Source organism: Plecotus auritus (assembly GCF_963455305.1).
Source record: "Plecotus auritus genome assembly, chromosome: 11".
NCBI lineage: Eukaryota > Metazoa > Chordata > Mammalia > Chiroptera > Vespertilionidae > Plecotus > Plecotus auritus.
Window position 1 is genome coordinate 26,299,136 of NC_137777.1, and position 20,660 is coordinate 26,319,795.

At 42.7% G+C, this 20,660-nt stretch overlaps 1 protein-coding gene across 2 annotated transcripts in view; it reads right to left on the reverse strand.

The window, feature by feature from the left end:
* SAMD12 (sterile alpha motif domain containing 12) overlaps positions 1-20,660 on the reverse strand; it is a 350,465-nt gene that overhangs the window by 307,549 nt on the left and 22,256 nt on the right. For both annotated transcript variants that reach the window (XM_080646980.1, XM_080646981.1), the window contains exon 2: positions 661-839. In XM_080646980.1, the coding sequence (XP_080503106.1) occupies positions 661-839 (179 nt within the window). The remainder of the gene's footprint in view (positions 1-660; positions 840-20,660) is intronic.

Here is a 20,660-nt window from a genome sequence, read left to right on the forward strand (position 1 = left end):
ACTTTCCAGCCCCCCAAACTGTGAGAAATAAATTTTAATTGTTTACAAGCCATCCAGTCAAAGTGTTTTGTTACAGAAGTACAAATGGACTAAGATAAATCCACATAGGTCTCCCTCACCCCTATCAAGTAAAAATTATTTTCCAATGTCAGTTATTATTATTATTAACAGTGCTTGTCAGCAAAAATCCCTCAATACTCAGGCAGCCAACTGGGCCTTTTACAAAATACTTCCAGATGCACTGTATTATTTCATCTGCTCAACCTGATGAGGGAGGCAGCTTTTATGATACACTCTATAGATAAAGACTCTGAGACTTGGAAAGTCACACGACTTGCCCAATATCATAAAATGATAAATCTGAGCCTGGCAAACAAATCTTTCAGCTTTAAGTCCAACGTGGTCTTCACTATAGCCCATTCTCTACCATACTAAGAATCTCATGCTATGAGATTGACCACAAATGTGTTTTGATTTCACCCCAATGGGGAGGCAGTCAATATTTTCATTTATGATTACTATAATCCAGAAGCAGTGTTTATTAAACTGAAGGGACAATGGTGATTAGTGTGAGCACCATCAGTCCTTCTCTGTGGCTTGACCACAGAGCAGCAACGCTGCAGTTTCAGAGTCTCCTTAATGTATTGGGTTATTGCTTACCTTAGCCGTCTCAGCTTCTGCCTGCAGTCGCTTGGGGGTTCCTTTTTGGTCAAGCACCTTCTGGAAATGTTTGTTTTTAATGGGTTGAGACTCAACAGCTTCACCTTCAATTTGCAGTTTAATGCCTTCAGCATGAGCAGGATGATCAATACCCCGTGGATTCAAACCGCAGTGGAGAGCTAGGTTGAGAGGGAAAAAATATAACTCAGAAAACAAATCATGTGAAGAAGGTGTCCAGGGCAGACAATATTTCATCTGGCCTAAGTGGGAAGAGACAAGGCTTCAGCGAGTTGAGCAGTGGTCTGGTAACTATGGGAAGGAATTTGGTGAGGAAGGCGTGTTGTTGGGTAGGAAACCCTAAAGTCAGAAAGACAAAAAGTGCAAATCCAGAAACCATCAGTTCCAAGTTGTTGGACCTTCAGCAAGTTACTGATCATCGCATCGCACACCAGAATACCAAATCAGGCAACTTCGTTAGTGAATCCCACATGTTTAATTATTTCAACCCTTGCAGGTTAGCTGATAGCTCTTCCTCTATCTGAAAAAGTGCTCATTCTGCCCCCTTCTGAATCTTCTCTGTTTCAAGCATCCACTCAGCCCACCACCCTCATGTATTCACTCAACAAATATTTATTAATAGTAGTTACTATATGTCATCCCATGATTCTGGAAACGTGAGTGCAGGATATATGATGGATGTTACCTGCAAAGAATTCACAATCTAAGTGAAAAAGCAGATGAAAGACAATGACCTAGTGATTTTAAAACCCGACACACTAATTTGAAAGACTATGTGCAACCCTATGTTTATTACAGCATTATTTGCAATAGCCAAGATTTGGAAGCAGCCCAACTGTCCATCTGAGGATGAGTGGATAACAAACTGTGGTTCATTTATACAATAGAATACTACTCAGCTGTAAAAAAGAAGGAAATCTTACTTTTTTCGACATCATGCATGGACCTGGAGAGTATTATGCTAAGTGAAATAGGCCAGTCAGAGAAAGACAAGTATCACATGATCTCACTCATATGTGGAATCTGATGAACAAAATGACCTAACGAAGTGAAGACAGGCTCATGGATACAGAGAACAGACTGACAGCTATCAGAGGGGAGGGGTTTAGAGGTTGAGTGAGAAGGGTGAAGGGATTAACCAAAGGAAAAAAAACAAGACTCACAGATATAGACAAAGTACAGTGATTGCCAGAGGGAAAGAAGGTAGCAAAGGGTAAAGAGGGGATAAATGGTGATAGAAGGATACCTGACATGGGGTGGTGAGCACACAAATACAATATACAGATGATGTATTATAGAATTGTACATCTGAAACCTATACAACTTTATTAACCAATGTCATCTCAATAAATTCAATAAATAAAAATAAATAAATAAAACAGTGATAACTGCTACATGGAAGACAAAAAAGAAAAAGCAGAGTAGAAGGTGCAAGGGAGTCAAGTCTAATGGCTTCCGATTTTACGTACCTTTCCACATTCTCTGACATCAATATCCTCACAAATCAAATGTAAAACCCATTTCCTGGGCACACTTAGTCAATAAATTCTTACTGAGCATCTCCTATGCACGCACTATTATCAAAGAAATAGCAGGGAATATTATGGGAGCCATACATTCTACCTAAATGACCCCCGTGCATGACCAGGGATGTGGGGTGTGTGCGTGTGTATATGCACACACATGGCTTATGTGTATTTTGAGGTTTCTAGTAGGAAATTATCTCACCTTCCTGTGTCCCCAACCTTCAAAATTAGTTAAATTCCCATCCTTACGTCCTTCCCTGGGTGTCAGAGGATTTAAAGCCATGACCTTAAATCACCGCCCCTTTCCCCCCACTCCATCCCCTTTAGGGTTCTACTTCACTGATAAATTCCTTTTAGCCAATATCTTCAGTTTTGCCCTTTCTCATCATTATCCCCTTTCAACCAACTTCTGTGATTCTAAAAATTCTTCAGTTACTCAGCTCCCCATCCAGGTCAGGGCTTCCTTTTCTCTTTACCAGGCTTCTACATATTTTTCACCTGAGAGGTGAGAGAAGGCTTCCCAGACAAAGTGAGTTAAGATGTCATCTTCCCACCTTCCACTCCCTCCTTAACCCATTCCCTTCACTTTTGATAAAATCAACCTACCAGTGACTTCAACATTCAACTCCAGCCTAGAAAGTCCTCTTATGAGGTTCAGGCATAAGTAAAACTGTCACTCAACTTCCTAATTTCAATGTACCACAGATATCTTAAAATTAACATGTTCACACCTGAACCTTGATTTTCCTATGAAAACAATGCATGTTTTCCAGTCATCTCGTTACTCACACAGAAACTCACTCTCCCCATGATTCACATCCCTTCCATCTATCAGCAGATCCTGTAAGTGCTAACCCAAATGCTGCTCAAACCCATCCACTTCTCTAGCCCAACTGCTCTTGCCCCCTCGAACCCTGACATCTCATTGAAAAAGTGCCTAGGCCAGATCATGAGACTCTCCTGCTTCAACCTTTCTAATGGCTTTCCTTTGTACTTAGAACATTAGAAATCTTTAACTTGGACAACAAGGCCCTGCATTACCTCTCCTCTTTTTTCCTTTCCACCTTCATCTCCCACCATGTTATCCCTCGTTCACTCCACTCTGACCACACATTCCTTAAACACACCAAGTTCTTTCACATCTCCTGGATTTTGTCCAAGTTTCTTTGCCTGAAATGATCTTCCCCATTCTTCACCTGACTCCCACTCATCCTTCAGGTTTCGGTTTAAATACCACTTCTTCAGATATGCCTTCCCATAATCCCCTTTCTCAGCCCATCCTTGCCCCCACCCATGCTAGATCATGTGCCTGGAACAAGAAGTAAACTGTATAATGGTCCATATGCATGTGACTTTATACCACTTAATATGAAGTTATCCATATATTTCTCTTTTAGTCCCTAATGTGCCTAAAACTAAGGACCAGATTATTATGTGGCACATAGTGGGCACTCAACATATATTAGTTCATGGCTCCACCCTTGGGCTTTGTGCTGGATCACAAATAACTTTCAGGAAACACTGCGAAACATAATTATATTCATTTCACAGATAAACATGAGGCTCAAAGACTTTCACAAAAAGTCATATAGGTGTCAGCTGAAGGTTACAATGATCAAGTATCATTTAGGATGCAGATAATTTCAAGTTTCAGATGAACAAACCCAAAATGAATTAAATAATAAGACAATTTATTAGCTTTTGGGACAGAAAGTTCAGCAATGACCAAAGCTCAGAGTTAGCTATTTCACAGTTCAACAGGGTTACTGAGGACTCTGATGTACGTGTTTAAATCTCTCCATTCTTGCCAACCTTCAGCTACAGGCAATTCCCGAAACTTCACGGCTGCTACTCAACAAGACAGGAACCCCATGGGTGCTGGAGACACAACACAATGCCTAATTCAGGCTGTGGTAGAAAGAGGACACAGCCTACGAGAGCACGAGCTTCCCCAACTCCAAAGAACAGCCTACTTACACTGAACACTCAATCACCTGTACTAAAATTGTGATTACTATCAAAAGGTGTGCTCATGTGAGGAGATGGGGGATTAATGTGGGATGGATTTAAGCATTAATGAGGCAAAGAAAAATAAATCTTTCACTATGGCATGATCCCTGACTTCTTCCTGTCTTGGGATGCATGGCTTAGCAATACCACTGAGTTGCTGGCAGCTTCTAGGTACAGGGGTGGGCAAACTTTTTGACTCGAGGGCCACAATGGGTTCTTAAACTGGACCGGAGGGCCGGAACAAAAGCATGGATGGAGTGTTTGTGTGAACTAATATAAATTCAAAGTAAAGGAGCGGAGGGGAGAGCAAGAGAACCCTCCGCTCTTTCGGCTCCCCGGGCCGGATAGAACAGCCGAATGGGCCGGATCCGGCCCGCGGGCCGTAGTTTGCCCACGGCTGTCTAGGACCTCCTGTCCTCCCTCCCCGTCACCTCCCCACCAAGTCAGACTCTAATACATCCTTCACCTTTGCTCAAGCTGGTCCTTTCTCCTAGAAAGAGTTCTACTCCCCCTGAATCCTACTTCCTTCTTTGGGAGGCTAGCTCCTCCTCAGCCCATGTGTCAGGTCAGACCGCTTCTTCCAGGGGTCACTGGCTCCCAGAGTGAGAAGCCCCAGGCTATGCTCCTTCCATGCACACAGTATCCTGGAGCTTGACCTCCTGGCTGTATTGAGGATGTCTACCTAATTGATCTGTCTGCCCCGCACACCACAACTGCAAGCTCCTCCACATAGGCGCCACGTCTCATTCATCTCTGTGATCGCCACCCCTCAGTCCAGAACCTGGCACATAGTAGACATCTAAGAAACGTTTGTTCAGCTGCTGAATGAACCAGCCATCTCCTCTTCTTTTCCTCACAACCATGCCTTTAAATCTGAGGGAAACTATTCCCTGCTAGTAAATACCTAGCATTCAAAATGTAAGGTATCTATAAACATGAGGCAGAATGCGGCATTTTGACTTTCTACACACGTAGCCACCTTCCTCACACAAATATTTTAATCCTCCATAGCTGTTCCTGCCTTACCTGCAAACCCAGGAGTTGATTTAGGTTTCTATGCTTGGGTTTGTTTATTTAAAACCATTTCTGACAGCCTTTGCTTTGTTTTCCCTGAAATTTCATGTCCCTAATATTTATATATCAAGCAACTTTCAAATGCCCTCTTGTAAGCTGTGACTGCCATTTCTCTGCACATCATGTAAAAGGTGCCCCAGTTCGTTTTCTCTTTTCCGTCTTCATCAATGCCCCTCTTGTTTTCAATATATTTACTCAATTTAAGGGGCTCTGCAGCTCACAGGTTGGCTGAGATACCCTCCTCCTGTTCCCTTGATCTTCCCGACCAGTCTCATGCCTTTATCTTTATTGAAAAGACACTCCAAGCTGCTTGCAGTCTCTACCTAAAGTGCTGTCACTCTAATGTCGATGCTGCTGATACTGAGCAATTCAAAATGAAGAGCTGTAAACCAAAACAGACTTCTTAAATATTGCTTTTACATTTAACAGGGAAATGTTTCACTGCAAATGCACATGTTTTAGCATTGTTTTGAGCTGCCATTTTGAAGGCACCATCTCTTTTTCGTGTGTGAAAAGCCACTTCCTCAGGAATTCCAACCTTGTGCATTGCTGGTGGGAACATAAAAATGGTGCAACTGCTGCGGAAAAGTGTCTGGTGATCCCTCAAAAAGTTAAACCTAGCCTGGCCATTGTGGCTCAGTGGTTGAGTGTTGATCCAGGAACCAAGAGGTCAGAGTTCAATTCCCTGTTCAGGGCACATGCCCCGGGTTGTGGGCTCAATCCCCAGTGCAAGAAGTAGCCAATTAATGATGTTCCTCTCTCATCAGTATTTCTATCTTTCTATCCCTCTTCCTTCCTCTCTCTCTAAAAATCAATAAAAACATTTTTTTAAAAAAAGTTAAACCCAGAATTTACCATTTGACCCAGCCACTCAACCAAAGAATTGAAAGGAGGGATTCAAACAGATATTTGCACACCCATGTTCATAGGCATTATCCTATCTAATAAAGAGGGAATATGCTAATTGACTGTCACACACTCACAAAGATGGCAGTGCCCACAGCCAATAAGAAGGGAATATGCTAATTGACTGCCACACCCTCAAAGATGGCATTGCTTACAGTCACAAGATGGCGGCACCCAGTCCGCTCAGCCCTGCCAGGGTGGCAGGCATGCAGCACAGCTGGGCCCGCCCCCGAGGCATAGACAAGCCTTGGATGTCAGCCGACCAGCCGCCCAGGGCTGGCCCAAGGTGCAGGCAAGCCTCAGATGTCAGCTGCCCAGCCGCCCAGGGCCAGCCCAAGGAACAGGTAACCAGGGCAGGGCTGAGGCTTGCGCTGCCGGCAGTAGCAGCAGCAGAGGTGTGATGGGGGCATCACCTCCTGCCCCTGAGGGCTCCCGGACTGTGAGAGGGGCAGGCTGGGCTGAGGGACCCCCTCTATAGTGCATGAATTTTCATGTACCAGGCCTCTAGTTCATAATAAGCCAAAAGGTGGAAATAACCCAAATGTCCATCGACAGATAAATGGATAAAAAAAGATGGTACATCCAGTGGAATATTATTCTGTCTTAAAAAGGAATGAAGGTCTGACACATGCTGAACCTTGTAGACATTACACTAAGTAAAATAAGCCAAGCACAAAAGGACAAATATATTGTATGATTCTACTTATATGAAATACTTAGACTGGCCACATTCATGGAGACAGAAGGCAAATCAGTGGTGACCAGGAGCTGGAGGAGAGCAGGATGGGGGCATATTGCTTAGTGCAGAGGTCCTGTTTAGGATGATGAAAAAGTTCTGGAGATGGACAGGAGTGATCCGACAATATGAATGTGCTCAATGCCACTTAAACATGGTTAAAATAGTAAATTTTATGTTATGTATATTCTACAATAAAATAACTAAATAAAAACCCTACACACACTCATTTCATCCCTCTACAGCCTCCATAAGGGGAAAGAGAAGTTCTAAAGATATTTTCTTTGTTCAAAGTTTTAGAGTTTATCGATAATCCCACTGTGATTTTCAGTTAGAACTTTTTTTGAAAATGGTAATAATGACAGCTCAACAGAGTCCTTTAGAATATCCCGGGGAGGGCATGTTCTCACAACAAGTCCCAGTCTCCTGGGCAGAGAGCATCTTCAACTGCTGGAAGTAAGCCTGTTCCTCTTGGACCTGACCCTGACCTCACAGGGATCCCATTCTCAGGTGCCTTACTTAGGTCACGGAAACAGACTGTCCCGAAGTTCCAGGCCTCATTTAGCCTCTTAAAGATGATGTGAGAAGAGAAATAAGATGTGCTGGTGTTGCTGCACCCATTTGCGGGAATAAGTGTCTCTTATTTGCCAAGAAGTCACCCAGCTTCCCGTGACTTTTGATTCCCACCCACACCCCACCCTCCCTGCAGTGCAACAAGGGATGGAGCCTCATTCGAGTTGAAGCCCCTTTATCCTGAGCTTCTCTGTACACAGAGACATGGTGCAAACACTACCGGCCTGGAGGCTGCGCGGGCCCCTGCACTGAGGGCTTTCACCATCACGCAGAAACTGCTCACAGCTCCTGAGATGTTCTGTGCTTCTCTGCTTCGCCAGAACTCATCCTTGTACAGAAAGAATATACATTTCCATATCTTTGTGGATAACTTTTCAGGAAATAGCAAAGGCTCTCTCATTTCCACTATGGAGCTTTAACTGATTTTGCACTCATTATATCCTTTTAAGCAATGTTGACAATTATCTCTTTTTCTTGCTAGAAGATACATTCTGTGTGTGTGTGTGTGTGTGTGTGTGTGTGTGTGTGTGTGTGTACCATGCACTGCAAACATTTACAAACATGTCTGCCTAGCCTATGGCTGGGAATCCCCTGAAGCAAGTGACTACTTCTGACTAAGCTTTCAAACCCAGCCTCTAGCCAAGTGACTAACCTACAGTAGGTGCTCAGTCACTGCTTACAGAATGGGCTGAAGTATGTTGGAAAGAGCCTGCTTCAGTCCTACTCACTGCCATTTCCTTCTTATGAGCAATGCACATCTCTTTTTCAAAAGGGCAACCAAAAGTTGCTTCCAACCTAATTGTGTAATTCACCAAAAACATGTTAAATCACAGAACCATAGAGCTGTCCTGAAACCGATTTACCTGACTGCTTTCTGCTGAGCATACAGTCCTGTGCGTCCATGTGCCCGCAACAACTAAACAGTTGTACATATTAGGCACCCAATAAATATTATTAAATGAATGAATGCCCTTAGAAACACATACATTCCAATCCCATTCTTAGTATTAGAACAGAGATACACTGTTTACAGTTTCATGGGTATGTCTTGCTTCTAGCTAGAGATAAAATTCTTAGCCCATGTTGCATACATCTCTCATATAAAATATACCCTTAACAGACATTCTCCAAATATGGGTTTCATTAATGGAGGTGACTTACTCTATTCAATTGGATTCGAATGCCAATGAGAAGAAATACATGAATGTGAAGAGTTGGACCCCAAAATAGTACACTCCATCATCCTCACCAGTTTGCCAGATGGCATCCCTGGCGACCATTGTGTGGGCACTGGAGCTGGGCCTGAATGACTCTGTCCCAGCCAGATGTTCAGACCACGTGCATCTGTGTCAGAACACTGCATTTCTGTGCCATGTGAAGCACACTCACTCTGGCCTGGTGTTTACAGAGACAATTTTATCTTTGTCACAGTTTGCTATCAGAGCTCCTCATTCCCCAAAGACTGCTTAAAAGTAATCACTACAGCTGATACTCACCCTTCCTGCCTATGATATCTGGACTAGATAATCTAAGTATAGCAGAAAGTGAAATAATGCTGAACTTACCCATTTCAACCTCAGGAGAGTGGGGGAAAGGCTCTTCCTAAGGCACACACACATTCATGAAGAAAATATGAAAGTAGATATATTTAGAGTTTCTATGAAATTTTAGACAGGATTCAGGTGTCAGATAAGTGAACTACACAGGTGACTTTAAGACATTTTTAACTATAATACTATATGAACCACATTCCATTGTGAACCAGTGCCCCCAAACATCTATATCTATGTATATGAATTGGAGACTTTATAGAACAACATTTTCCTTTACTATAGTTGATCTACTATAAGTTTTTGTATAGCCTTTATTTTTTAATATAAAGTAGTACCTCTTCGATGCTTCTGAGAAATTAATAGACATACTCTTCTTAATTTACCCTACTGAGGACAAATAAAAATGCTGGACATTATACATAACACAAAAATGACTTTGAAAGGTAGAAGAAGGAAGACATCTAGGGAGCTTGGAAGTCAAGGAATGATATGGTGGTAAATTCCTTGGGCTTTCTTTTTTGCCTCATCTGTTCTAGGCTTGGAGCTGAAATAGCCCACAACCTAGAAATGCCACAGGGCACAGAACAGAAACAAGCCAACAAAAGCCTGCCCTCTCTAGCCAAAGGACCATGATAGGGGCAGCCTGGCAAGATAAAGTTTAGACAAAAACCGCTCTGCTCAAACATCACAGAAAAGAATATGACCCAACCACTGAGTGAAGGCTGAATGGAAAGCCTAGACTTCTACCGTCTCCAGGCTATAAGGACCTTGAGACTCCCTAGGGCAGGGGTGGGCAAACTTTTTGACTCGAGGGCCACAATGGGTTCTTAAACTGGACCGGAGGGCCGGAACAAAAGCATGGATGGAGTGTTTGTGTGAACTAATATAAATTCAAAGTAAAGGAGCGGAGGGGAGAGCAAGAGAACCCTCCGCTCTTTTGGCTCCGCGGGCCGGATAGAACAGCCGAACGGGCCGGATCTGGCCAGCGGGCCGTAGTTTGCCCACGGCTGCCCTAGGGGCTGGTTGTCATAGAAGGCCACATAAGGAGATTTTTATCTCTGTCATCTGGTTAATAAGGCCACTTGTTCACCCCTGCAGTGTCAACTGAGGTGATTCATGGAGACAGGACTTCCTCCTTCCTGAGGTGGTGTCAGAGGAACCCGATAACTTTCTCCATCACCAAGTGATAACTAAGAGACGCCCTCCTCCCAGGTACCAACTGAGGCAGAACGGGGCACCTGGATTTCTAACTCCATTGGGCAAGAGTGGTGTTAAAGAAAGCCAAGCCAGCGAAAACTGAAGATTAAAGATCCAGAAATTTGTGACATGAAATAAAAATATCTAAATTTTAATTTAAAAATCACTCATAATGAAGAACCAGAGGATCTCAAATGGAATGAGAAAAGGTAATCAATAAATGGCAACACCAAGATGACAGAGGAGACAGAGTTATCTGACAAAGGATTTATAGCAGTCATAGTAAAAAAGCAGTTACAACTGATATGAGTTTTTTAAAAAAGAAAACTTCAGCCAAGAAATAGGAAGTCTCACCAAAGAACTAAAAGAACCAAATGGAAATGTTAGAACTAAAAAAAATACAGTAACTGGAAAATACAATAAGTGAAATAAAAAGCTCAGTGGATGGCTCAACAGCAGAATGGAAGAGATAAAGGAAAGAGTAAAGGGAACTTTCTTGGAAATGGAAATACTCCACATCTTGCTTTGGTTATACAATACTGTCAAGTATCAAGCCTCAATAAACTGAACACTTGAAATATATTCTTTCCATTGTGTAGAAAATAATTTTAAAATGTAACATAAACAATTAAATAGAGATTCTAGATATGCTTCCATTACTTTTAGAAAGAGTTTATGAGTGATTTTTAAATGATGTGTTTCATCCACTTCCCTCTCCCCCACGCAAGAGACAACGACACAGCAATTCAAGTCCAAGCTCTACCACTTTCCTGCTGAGTGTGCTTATGCATGGGCAATGGTATCACCTTTTTTTCCATAAAATGGAAATACTAATAATACATTATTAATCCTCACTTTTTTATTGTGTTGATAAAGTAAGATAGCACATAAAATTACCTGACAGCACCTGTTTAATGAACATCAATCTTCCATTTTATCCTATTGCCCTCCTCCGTCATAATGGAGGAATAGTTGGCATCAATTTAAAAATTTTTTGTTAATCCTCACCGAGGATATTTTTCCATTGATTTTTAGAGAGTGGAAGGTAGAGAGAGAGAGAGAGAAAGGAACAATGATGTGAGAGAGACACATCAACTGGATGCCTTCTGCACGCACCCCAACCAGGGCCAGGGAATGAGCCTGCAACTGAGGTATGTGCCCTTGACCAGAATTGAACCTGGGGTCCTTCAGCCCATGGGCCAATGCTCTATCCACTGAGTCAATCCAGCTAGGGCAATTTTAAAAAAATTTGAAACAAAATTGTAGCCATGTAATTTATTTTATTGTCATTTATTTTATGCTGGATTTACTGGTACTCCTGGGCCATAAGTTTTTGTTTCTTCACTTTCTTTTGGGATATCCTTTTTCGGTGCAACCTCCTCTGTGACTTAGGAACAATCTGCTCTTTTTCAGTAAGATCATCTCCATGCGTCAAGGACAGTTCACGTATGGGTTAATCTACCCGTGAGCCCTGCTCAATAACCAGAGAATCTATGTCCAAACCCTTAACTTCAGCACTATTCTCTGCATTTTTGAGCTGGTGCAGCAAAAATTCAGCACTTGTTTTGAGCCACTGACCCTCTGTCTAGCCCCACTCTTTAGCCTGGACACACCTACCTACTCTATGATTGTAATGACGGAATGTCACACACTGCTTCTGTGAAGTGACATCCTTCAGAAGCTTGGTGGCTTTTTGGATATGCATACCCTGGATGGCCTGGGCAGTTTCACAAGTGTTCTTAAAGTGAACAAGAAGATGTGAACCTCTTGATTTGCATAATTCTGTGGGTTTTTCTGGGTCAAGTGACGAGTGACCCATTTTGAGAGGTCACCTCAGGCCGCTACGGGAAGAGTAGCCAGGTAGTTTTTAAGGACAAGTACAGACTTGAAAAGTGCCAAGTGGCAATCCCAGTGAGGAGGGCAAATTAAAGTGAAATTCAGTATAAATAGTAAAAATAAATAAAGCCAGAGGAGAAAAGAATAGCTTTACAGTTATACAAACAACCTTGGTGAGAACTGAGGAATGAGGTTAAAAGTAAAGATAAAAGCAAGTGCCTGCCCCTTGTAACATACTCGTTACTGACTGTATTTTTGTTATTTGTGAAACCAGAAAATGGAACAAACCTAACTCTGTCTAGAAAGACTTGACATATTACAACCTGGTATTTCAGGAGGGGAGGAGGAAGTACAAAACTAACACGTGCGGCGGCCTCTTCATCCGCTATCACTATGGTATTACATATTAGAAGGAGGGAAAGACTTAGAGATGCTAAGCAACTTGTTAAAGGCCATCATAATGAGGAAATGAAAACAAGAGCTGTTTCACCTCACGTTCCACGTTGTTCCCACTACAACGAGCTACTCTAGGGAATACAATTTTCCCCTCTAAATCGTAAGCTTTGGAGTTTAACAAATCTGGCTCTACCACCACCTAGCTGTGTGGCATCGGGCAAGTTACTCAGCTTTAGGTTAGGGTTGTCTTACCTATAAAGCTGGAATAACCACCACTTTTTTTAAATAAAGCTTCAGAAGAAACCAATGAAAATATATTTAAAGTGCTTTGTCAATGCCTGGCACTGATTAAGTGCTCAACAAATGGCACCCATAGCCAGAGGCATTTCTTTCTTGGTTCTTGTTAATATCATCTTAATGACACTGATTTATTCAAAGGCAAACACCCTGACCCTTGAAATGCACAGGCACAGACAGCTCCACTAAAAAAAGCAAGAGGTGACTGGTCAGGGTGGTTAGGGAAAGTGGAGGGGACAAAGGGTCAGATAAAGGCATCAGAGAAAAAACAAGAAGCTTAAAATTCTCTTGAAAGGGGTATCCTGGCAACTAAGGGAAAAAGAATACTATTTCAGCCCAAAACATTAAGTTATCTGTCAAATCACAGAAACATGAGAAAGGCTTGATAGGTTCTGGTTTGACTTGATGAATGTTAGTGTTCCCTTTCCGTGTGTGTGTGAGCGCACGCGTGCACAAAGCAAAGTCATCTTAGTGGGCAGTTTCATTTGCTCTCTCTCTCTATTCACAATAAATGCTCCTCAGACTAAAGGAACATTCAAGTTTAACACACCCCATTCCTGTTTCACTTGATCGTCACAAATGAATATGTAAGCATATAAATCAAAGGTCACATTCTCTAAAAAAAGAGCTATAATGTAATGGAGGAAATATAACTTAATTTATGGACAAAAAATAGCTCAAAGTTCAATGGAGCCATTGATAAGTATATAACTTGCTGAAGATTCCTTAATGAGAAAAAAAAAAAGTGGTCCTTTTAAAATTTCCCAAATTTACTAAGAAAACTGATAAGATGCCATCCAAGTTGGCATCCCAGATTGCAGGTCAATACTCCTGAGTGCACCTTGGTCACGTTTTTGAAGCCACACTGTCCAATGCGGGAGCCAAAAAATACACACCTGGCTATTGTGTTTTAAACTCATGATATTTAAATACAACTGAAAATTTAGTTCCTCAGTCCACAAGCCAGCCACATTTCAATGGCTCAACAGCCACTTGTGGCCGTGACTACCCCACTGTCAGTGCAGATGACTGGAGACATTTCCATCATCCCCGAAAGATCTACTGGATGGCACCAATTTGAAAAATCAGTCTTTCTTCCCAATAAATGTTACTTAAAAAAAGAAGAGAAAGCAATAATTTGACATCAGAAATTATTTTCTTTTCTATATTCATTTAATTGGTTTTAGTGATCTAAATAACCATATCTACTTTTTAGGGAATAAGAAGAAAAATTAAATGCAATATCATAATTAGGGATTTTCTAACACGTTTGCTCTTTGGGAATAAACAGCTCTTGTAACATGTCTAGGTCTGACTTTCATACACATTTCAGCAAGAGCTTTCCTGTTTAGTTATTTTAGACAACTCTTAGATCTTGGAATAATCTATCTCCCAACCTGGCCGCTTCTGTGCCACAAATCAGTTTGTTTTCTGTTATAAGCTTTGGGAGACCCCAGGTTATCTATCTCTGAGGGAGATCGAGATCAAGTGAGAGTCAGAGACAAGTCAGCTCTGGCAAAGCTTGCCGTCTACCAAAATAGTGGCTCCCAAGTGTCTGCCCAGAACTGAGACATGTGATGAAAATTGCACTGGTCCTTAGCAAGATGGAAAAAACAGTCTTGTGCATTTCCCATTGGCCATATGTTATTTAGATTTTTGTCATTACTGGATTTTTTATGTTAACTGCCTATCTTTTATCAAATTATATAAGATACGGTGAGTGTATGTATCTATGCACATGAGTTTTAATGTTAGTAAAATAAAAGTTATAGAAACTGAAGTGTCCCCAGTTTAAAAAAAATTACTTGCCTATGAAAGCTCAAGGTTCGAGCAGAACTTCTACGCTACTGACCCAAAATAAGCAAGCCAATAATTATCTGCAGATAATATGAGGGTAAGAGAGGGGGGAAATAAGAGCTACAGAGCAAGTAATGATGAGAGGATCCAAAAACTGAACAAGGATTACTTTCAAGCCACACACACACACACACACACACACACACACCTATATATACATCAGGCAAGATAGAAACCTGGCATTTCAAATAGGATTTGAAGAAGTCAGACCAGATTTGCACTTATATTTCAGGGGTAGGTGTCCAAGCAAAAGGACCGATTTAAAAGAAGGTACAGATTAGGAAAGTTTGGAGCATTTACAAGGAAGAGCAAATCATTTGGAATTTAAAGCACAAGAAAAAAATCAAGGGGATGAGACAGGAAGATAATCTGGGAGCAGATTACAGGGAGTGTGGGGGGGCTTGGGGGACTAGGATAAGAAATTTGGATTTTTTTTTCATTAAACAATTGGAAAGTCAATAAATATTTCAAGCAGGGGGAAACTTAGCCAGTGTTTTGACTCAGTAACATGGATAAACACATAATGACAATAACCATCTGGTGATATGTGAGCATCCTTCAAGATTCAATTTAAGTCTCATTAAAAACCTTCTCCTTTATTACAATACATACCTAGCTTCCTTAATCTGAACTCCCAAAGCATTTATCTGCACTACATATGGCAGCACATTATCAGTTCATTAAGTCACCACCACAAAATTAGGCACCAAATAAAATCATATTATTGTAGTTAATTATAAACATCACTCCGTATGTCCCTTTAAATACTGGGCCCATAACAGGGGCCAAGTAATGACAAGCCAACACATATTCCATAGCCCTTATGATCCCACCTGTGAGTCCTACAGTTGAGGGCTGGTGGGCGGGCAGGTACCCCGTGGACATCTGAAACACACACACACACACACACACACACACACACACACACACACACACGTTGGTCCTAGGAGCCAACTAAAGAAACAACCACAAGCAAATGGCAGAGTGTGTGATCACGTATTTGAGAGAGGATTTATATTCCTACTTAGTTTTTCAAATCAGATTATGCTTCTAAAATATTTTACCAGTTTCTTCACTGTTCTGGATCTTCTTGGCTGGTATACAAAAACAAAAACAACTCTAAAAAGTACACTCTGAAAGATTGGCAATTCATTTTATGGTGTTATAAATTATTTCTAAAGATGCTTCTAGTCAGTTCTCAATATGACAACCATTAAAGCACTGTAAACACCAACTGTTACCATCTAAATCTATCCTTAAGATTAGGGAGAAGGGGGTAAAATCAAGTACATAAAGCTCAGATCAGAGAAAGTCTATCAGTAATGCCTCCTTGGCCACTGATAGCAACAGCCATGAGGGAGACGGTACCACTCTAGTTTCCAAATTTCAGCTGAATCCTCAAGCTTTGCCCTCCATCTTCGACCAGCCCTCTTGTTCCTCCCATAAGTCTATTAACACGCTCAAACCTTGCCCTTTATAATAATCCTCCCCCAACTCTGTCGTTCACTTATTAACAAACCACTCCCTTCTTTTTCCCTTCCCTATAGTAAGACTGTTAAAAGTACATTATTGTCTATAATTTGGGCAAACCTGTATGGACACTATTCTAAGCAATTTAGATCGAACCAAATGACTGTTTGATAAATACTAGTCACTCCCCTCCCCTTGGAGCACAGTGTGTGCCCCTATACAATGACTTTGGCCTTGGCCATGTGAGTTAATCTGGCCAGTGGATATGAGTGGACAAGATGTGAGCCGAAGAATTAAAAGTGTGTATACAGTTTGGTTTTGTCTCTCATGCACTTGTAGTAACCAGGGAAAGAGCATGCCCAGGGGCTGCTGCCCCTTCAACCTGGACCCCAGAATGAGATACACAAAGCAAAAATGACCCCAACCCAAAGTCTAGAACCAAGATGAGCCTCTCTTGGCAGAGAGGTGGAGAGAACTGGACACTGTGCCAGGTGTCAGACCCACAGGAGCATGGAAGCCATGGCAGGATTTTGCTCTTTATCCTAAGGACATAGGAGACCTTTAGGATGAAGTTTCTAGGGGAAGTCCTCTCCATTCTATTCAGATGCCGTTTGGTGTCCGTGATCCTTTAGAGGTGCACATACTAGTATACAATTATTGTTTATGCTTTATCACACCATCAATGCTGACTTCTCCCCATAATGCTTCTTCTAATTCAGGCTAAAGACAAAAGTGACTAAACTCAAAGAAAAGTGAGAGGAACAGATGTTGGAATCGATAGGTCTTATTCCTCTGAATACATGTCCAAGCACTTCAGAGACAGGATAAGAGAAAGACCCACAGCTAGGGGAGCAGTCCACAGTAACCATGCCAGGCTCAGAGCAGACCCTAAAGTCTTGCTCTGTAGGCAGTGGAACTGAATCTGGGAAGCAGCTGGTGTGAGAGGAGGTGGCTCTGCCAGCTGATTCTAAAATAAACCAGAGAGTAACAGGCATTTCATCAGCCAGAAGCCCTCTGCCCCCATCTGCATGGCTAACTCCTTCTTATTCAAGCCTTCACTTAACCATCTCCTCAGTGGGGACATTCCTGACCACATAATCTAAGTAGCTTTCCAGGCAAACAATATCCCATCATTTCGTTTTAATTCTCCTCAGGTACTTGGTACGCTCATACTTGAATGGCATATGTGTTCACTGTCTATCTCCTCTGACAAAAACTATAAGTCATGAGAGGGAGGGGTCTTGCCTGAGTTGTTCATTGTTGTGACTGCAGCACAGTGCCTGGCACATTGGCAGCACTCGGGAAATAATTCTTAAACACCTGAATGAACGAAGGAGAATGGGATGCCCTCTTCTTTTAGACACATCCTTCTCTCTGGTATGTTTTCCTCTGTTTCCGATGCTCCTGTTTAATAAGGATCTGCAAAGTCTTATCACTGTATACAAGGTATAATTTGAGTATGTCTACATTTTTCTGGGTAAAGAATCCTAATTTTCTCATGGCTGGTGTGGCTTGTTCCCCAGTACAGAGGCATGCAGAAGGCAGCCGATCAATGATTCTCTCTCATCATTGATGTTTCTATCTCCCTCCCCCTCTCTTAAATCAATAAAAATATATTTTAAAAAAGAATCTTAATTTTCATCAGAGAACCAAAGAATCCATATCTATTAGGAACTAAATTGTGTCTCTCCAAATTCATATGTTGAAGTCTCAATCCCCAACATGACTATATTTGGAGATAGGGTCTTTCAATATATAAAGTTAAATGAAGCCATAAGGTTGGGCCCTAGTCCAATATGATTGGTGTCCTTATGAAAAGGGGAACAGACAGCTGGTATGTGTATGCACAGAAAAAAGACAATCTACCAGCCTAGGAGAAACCAAATCTGTCAACACTTTAATCTTAGGCTTCTAGCCTCCAAAACACTGAGAAAATAAAGTTATGTTGTTTAAGTCATCCAGTCTGTGGTACTTTGTGATGGCAGCCCTAGGAATCTACATTAATAAAAGAGAAACATGCAAATTGACCATACCTCTGCTACGCCCACAAGCCACGCCCACCAGCCAATCAGGAGCGAGTATGCAAATTAACCCTACCAAGTTGGGAGCAGGAGGCTTGGGTTGCGATGGAGGAAGCCAAGCTTCCTGGCCGCCCTGGCCAGCCCTGGCCTCTGCTCAAGGCTACAAAGTTTCAATGATAGAAGATAAATAAATCCTAGAAACTTGCTTCCAGCCGGCCCTGGCCTCTGCTCAAGAAGGCGCTGAAAATGCCGGGCGGGGGGCGGGGGGGGGAGGGGAGGGCGGTGATCAGGCCAGGATGGGATGGCAGTGTGGGTGAGATTAGGCTGGTGGGGGGCAGGGCCACTGGGGGTAAGCAGACCAGCAGGGGGACTAGCTGGGGGTGAGCAGGCCGTCAGTGGGGGTCAGTTGGAGGTGATCAGGACAGTGTGGGGGGGGGGCAGTTGGGGGCGAGCAGGCCAGTGGGGAGGGAGGGTGGGGGCGAGCAGGTCAGCAAGGGGGGGAAGTTGGGGTGAGCAGGCTGGCACAGGGGGCAGTTGGGGGTGATCGGGCTGGCAGGGGGAGGGGGCATTTGGGGGCAAGCAGGCCAGCGGCGGGGGGCAGTTGGGGGCAAGCAGGCTGTCAGGCAGAGTGGTTAGGGGCAATCAGGCAGGCAGGCAGGCAGGTGAGTGGCTGGAGCCAGCAGTCCCAGATTGTGAGAGGGATGTCCTACTGTCAGTTTAGGCCCTATCCCTGTAAACCGGCAGTAGGACATCCTTTGAGGGGTCCCAGATTGGAGAGGGTGCAGGCCGGGCTGAGGAACCTCCCTCCCCCCCCCCCCCCCCCCCGCCCGCACAATTTCATGCACTGGGCCACTAGTCTAATATAATATCCCTGTACAGTTAAGAACCACTAATAAGAAACTACCATTTCTTTGAGCATCTAAGTAGGCTGTATTTCTACATACATCACTTCATTTATTTCTCCCAATATTCTGCTGGATGAAGAGGACTATTCCGATTCCACAGAACTAGTAAATAAAGTCAAGACCTAAACCCAATCAATAGTTCATCTTGGCTGCACATTAGAATCACCTGGAGAATTTGTAAAGTCACTCAGACCTGGCAAACCAGAAAAGATTCCAAGTTAGTTGGTCCCCAAAGAAGCCAGGCATAAGGTACTTCTAATGATCAGCAGGAATTAAGAACCACTGAGTGAGGCAACCACAATCCCAAAACCTTGTGATACTCTGAATGCTGGCCTCCCCAGGTACTGATGGCAACTGCTACTGCATCTGACTGTCAAAGCCTCCCACTCATGATACACTCAGTGAATCTTGGCTATTTTGTCCCTGGCCACCTCCATTCACCCTTTATCCACAAAAGCCCAATATTAGCTTGAGGATAATTCCTCCCCCATTCCCAGTCCTAATTGCTCAGGTGGAATCTCATCCCAAATCCAGGGCTTAAGTGTATGAGCTGGCCTTAAGCCAATCAGCACATTCCATTACCCTTGATCACAGGACCAATGCTGTCCAATCAGAGAACCTTCTTCACTCTAAGAATTACTGAAAACAATATTTATTCTGTCTCCTGCCAGTGGGCTACACAGAAAGATATGAAGTAGTAAAAGCTATAGCAGTCGTCACAGACAAATGCCTCTGTGTGAATAAGGCTAACGCAGCAGAAGAAGAACCAAAAGAAAAAAATGGAGTCCAGGTGACAATTAGGAACTGTATGACACCTTTCCAAGAGCTAGACCCGTGGTCGGCAAACTGCGGCTCGTGAGCCACATGCAGCTCTTTGACCCCTTGAGTGTGGCTCTTCCACAAAATACCATGGCCTGGGCGAGTCTATTTTGAAGAAGTGGCGTTAGAAGAAGTTTAAGTTTAAAAAATTTGGCTCTCAAAAGAAATTTCAATTGTTGTACTGTTGATATTTGGCTCTGTTGACTAATGAGTTTGCCGACCACTGAGCTAGACCAACACCTAGGTTTCTCCGTTTGGTGAGCTAGCATGTAAATCTTTGTTCTAAAGTCCACGTAAGTGGGATTGGGTTTTCTGAGACTTGCGGTTCATACAGCATATGTCATGTCAAACAAAAGCCTGTCTTTTATGACCAGGAGGGTCTGCAGGTGTGTCAAGTGCAGTGGTTTTCTAACTATGTGAGTTAGGTAAGGAATGTGGGTCTTATCCTGAGTTCAGCAGGTGCCCCTGAAGGGTTTTAAGCAAGCAAATTGGTGTTTCAACATTTTTTAAAAAATTATACTGTTTCACCCAGCTGGTGTGGCTCAGTTGGTTGAGCATCGTCCCATGCACCAAGGGGCTGCCAGTTCAATTCCTAGTCAGGGCATATGCCCAGGTTGTGGGCTCCATCCCTAGCAGGGGGTGTGCAGGAGGCAGCTGATCCATGTTACCCTCTCAAGGATGTTTCTGTCTCTCCCTCTCTCTCTCTCTTTCTTCCTTCCTCTCTCTTTCTCAAAAAAAAGCAAATAAAAGCATATTTTAAAAAAAATTAAACTGTTCCTGTACAGAGTACATTTGCGAGCCTCAAA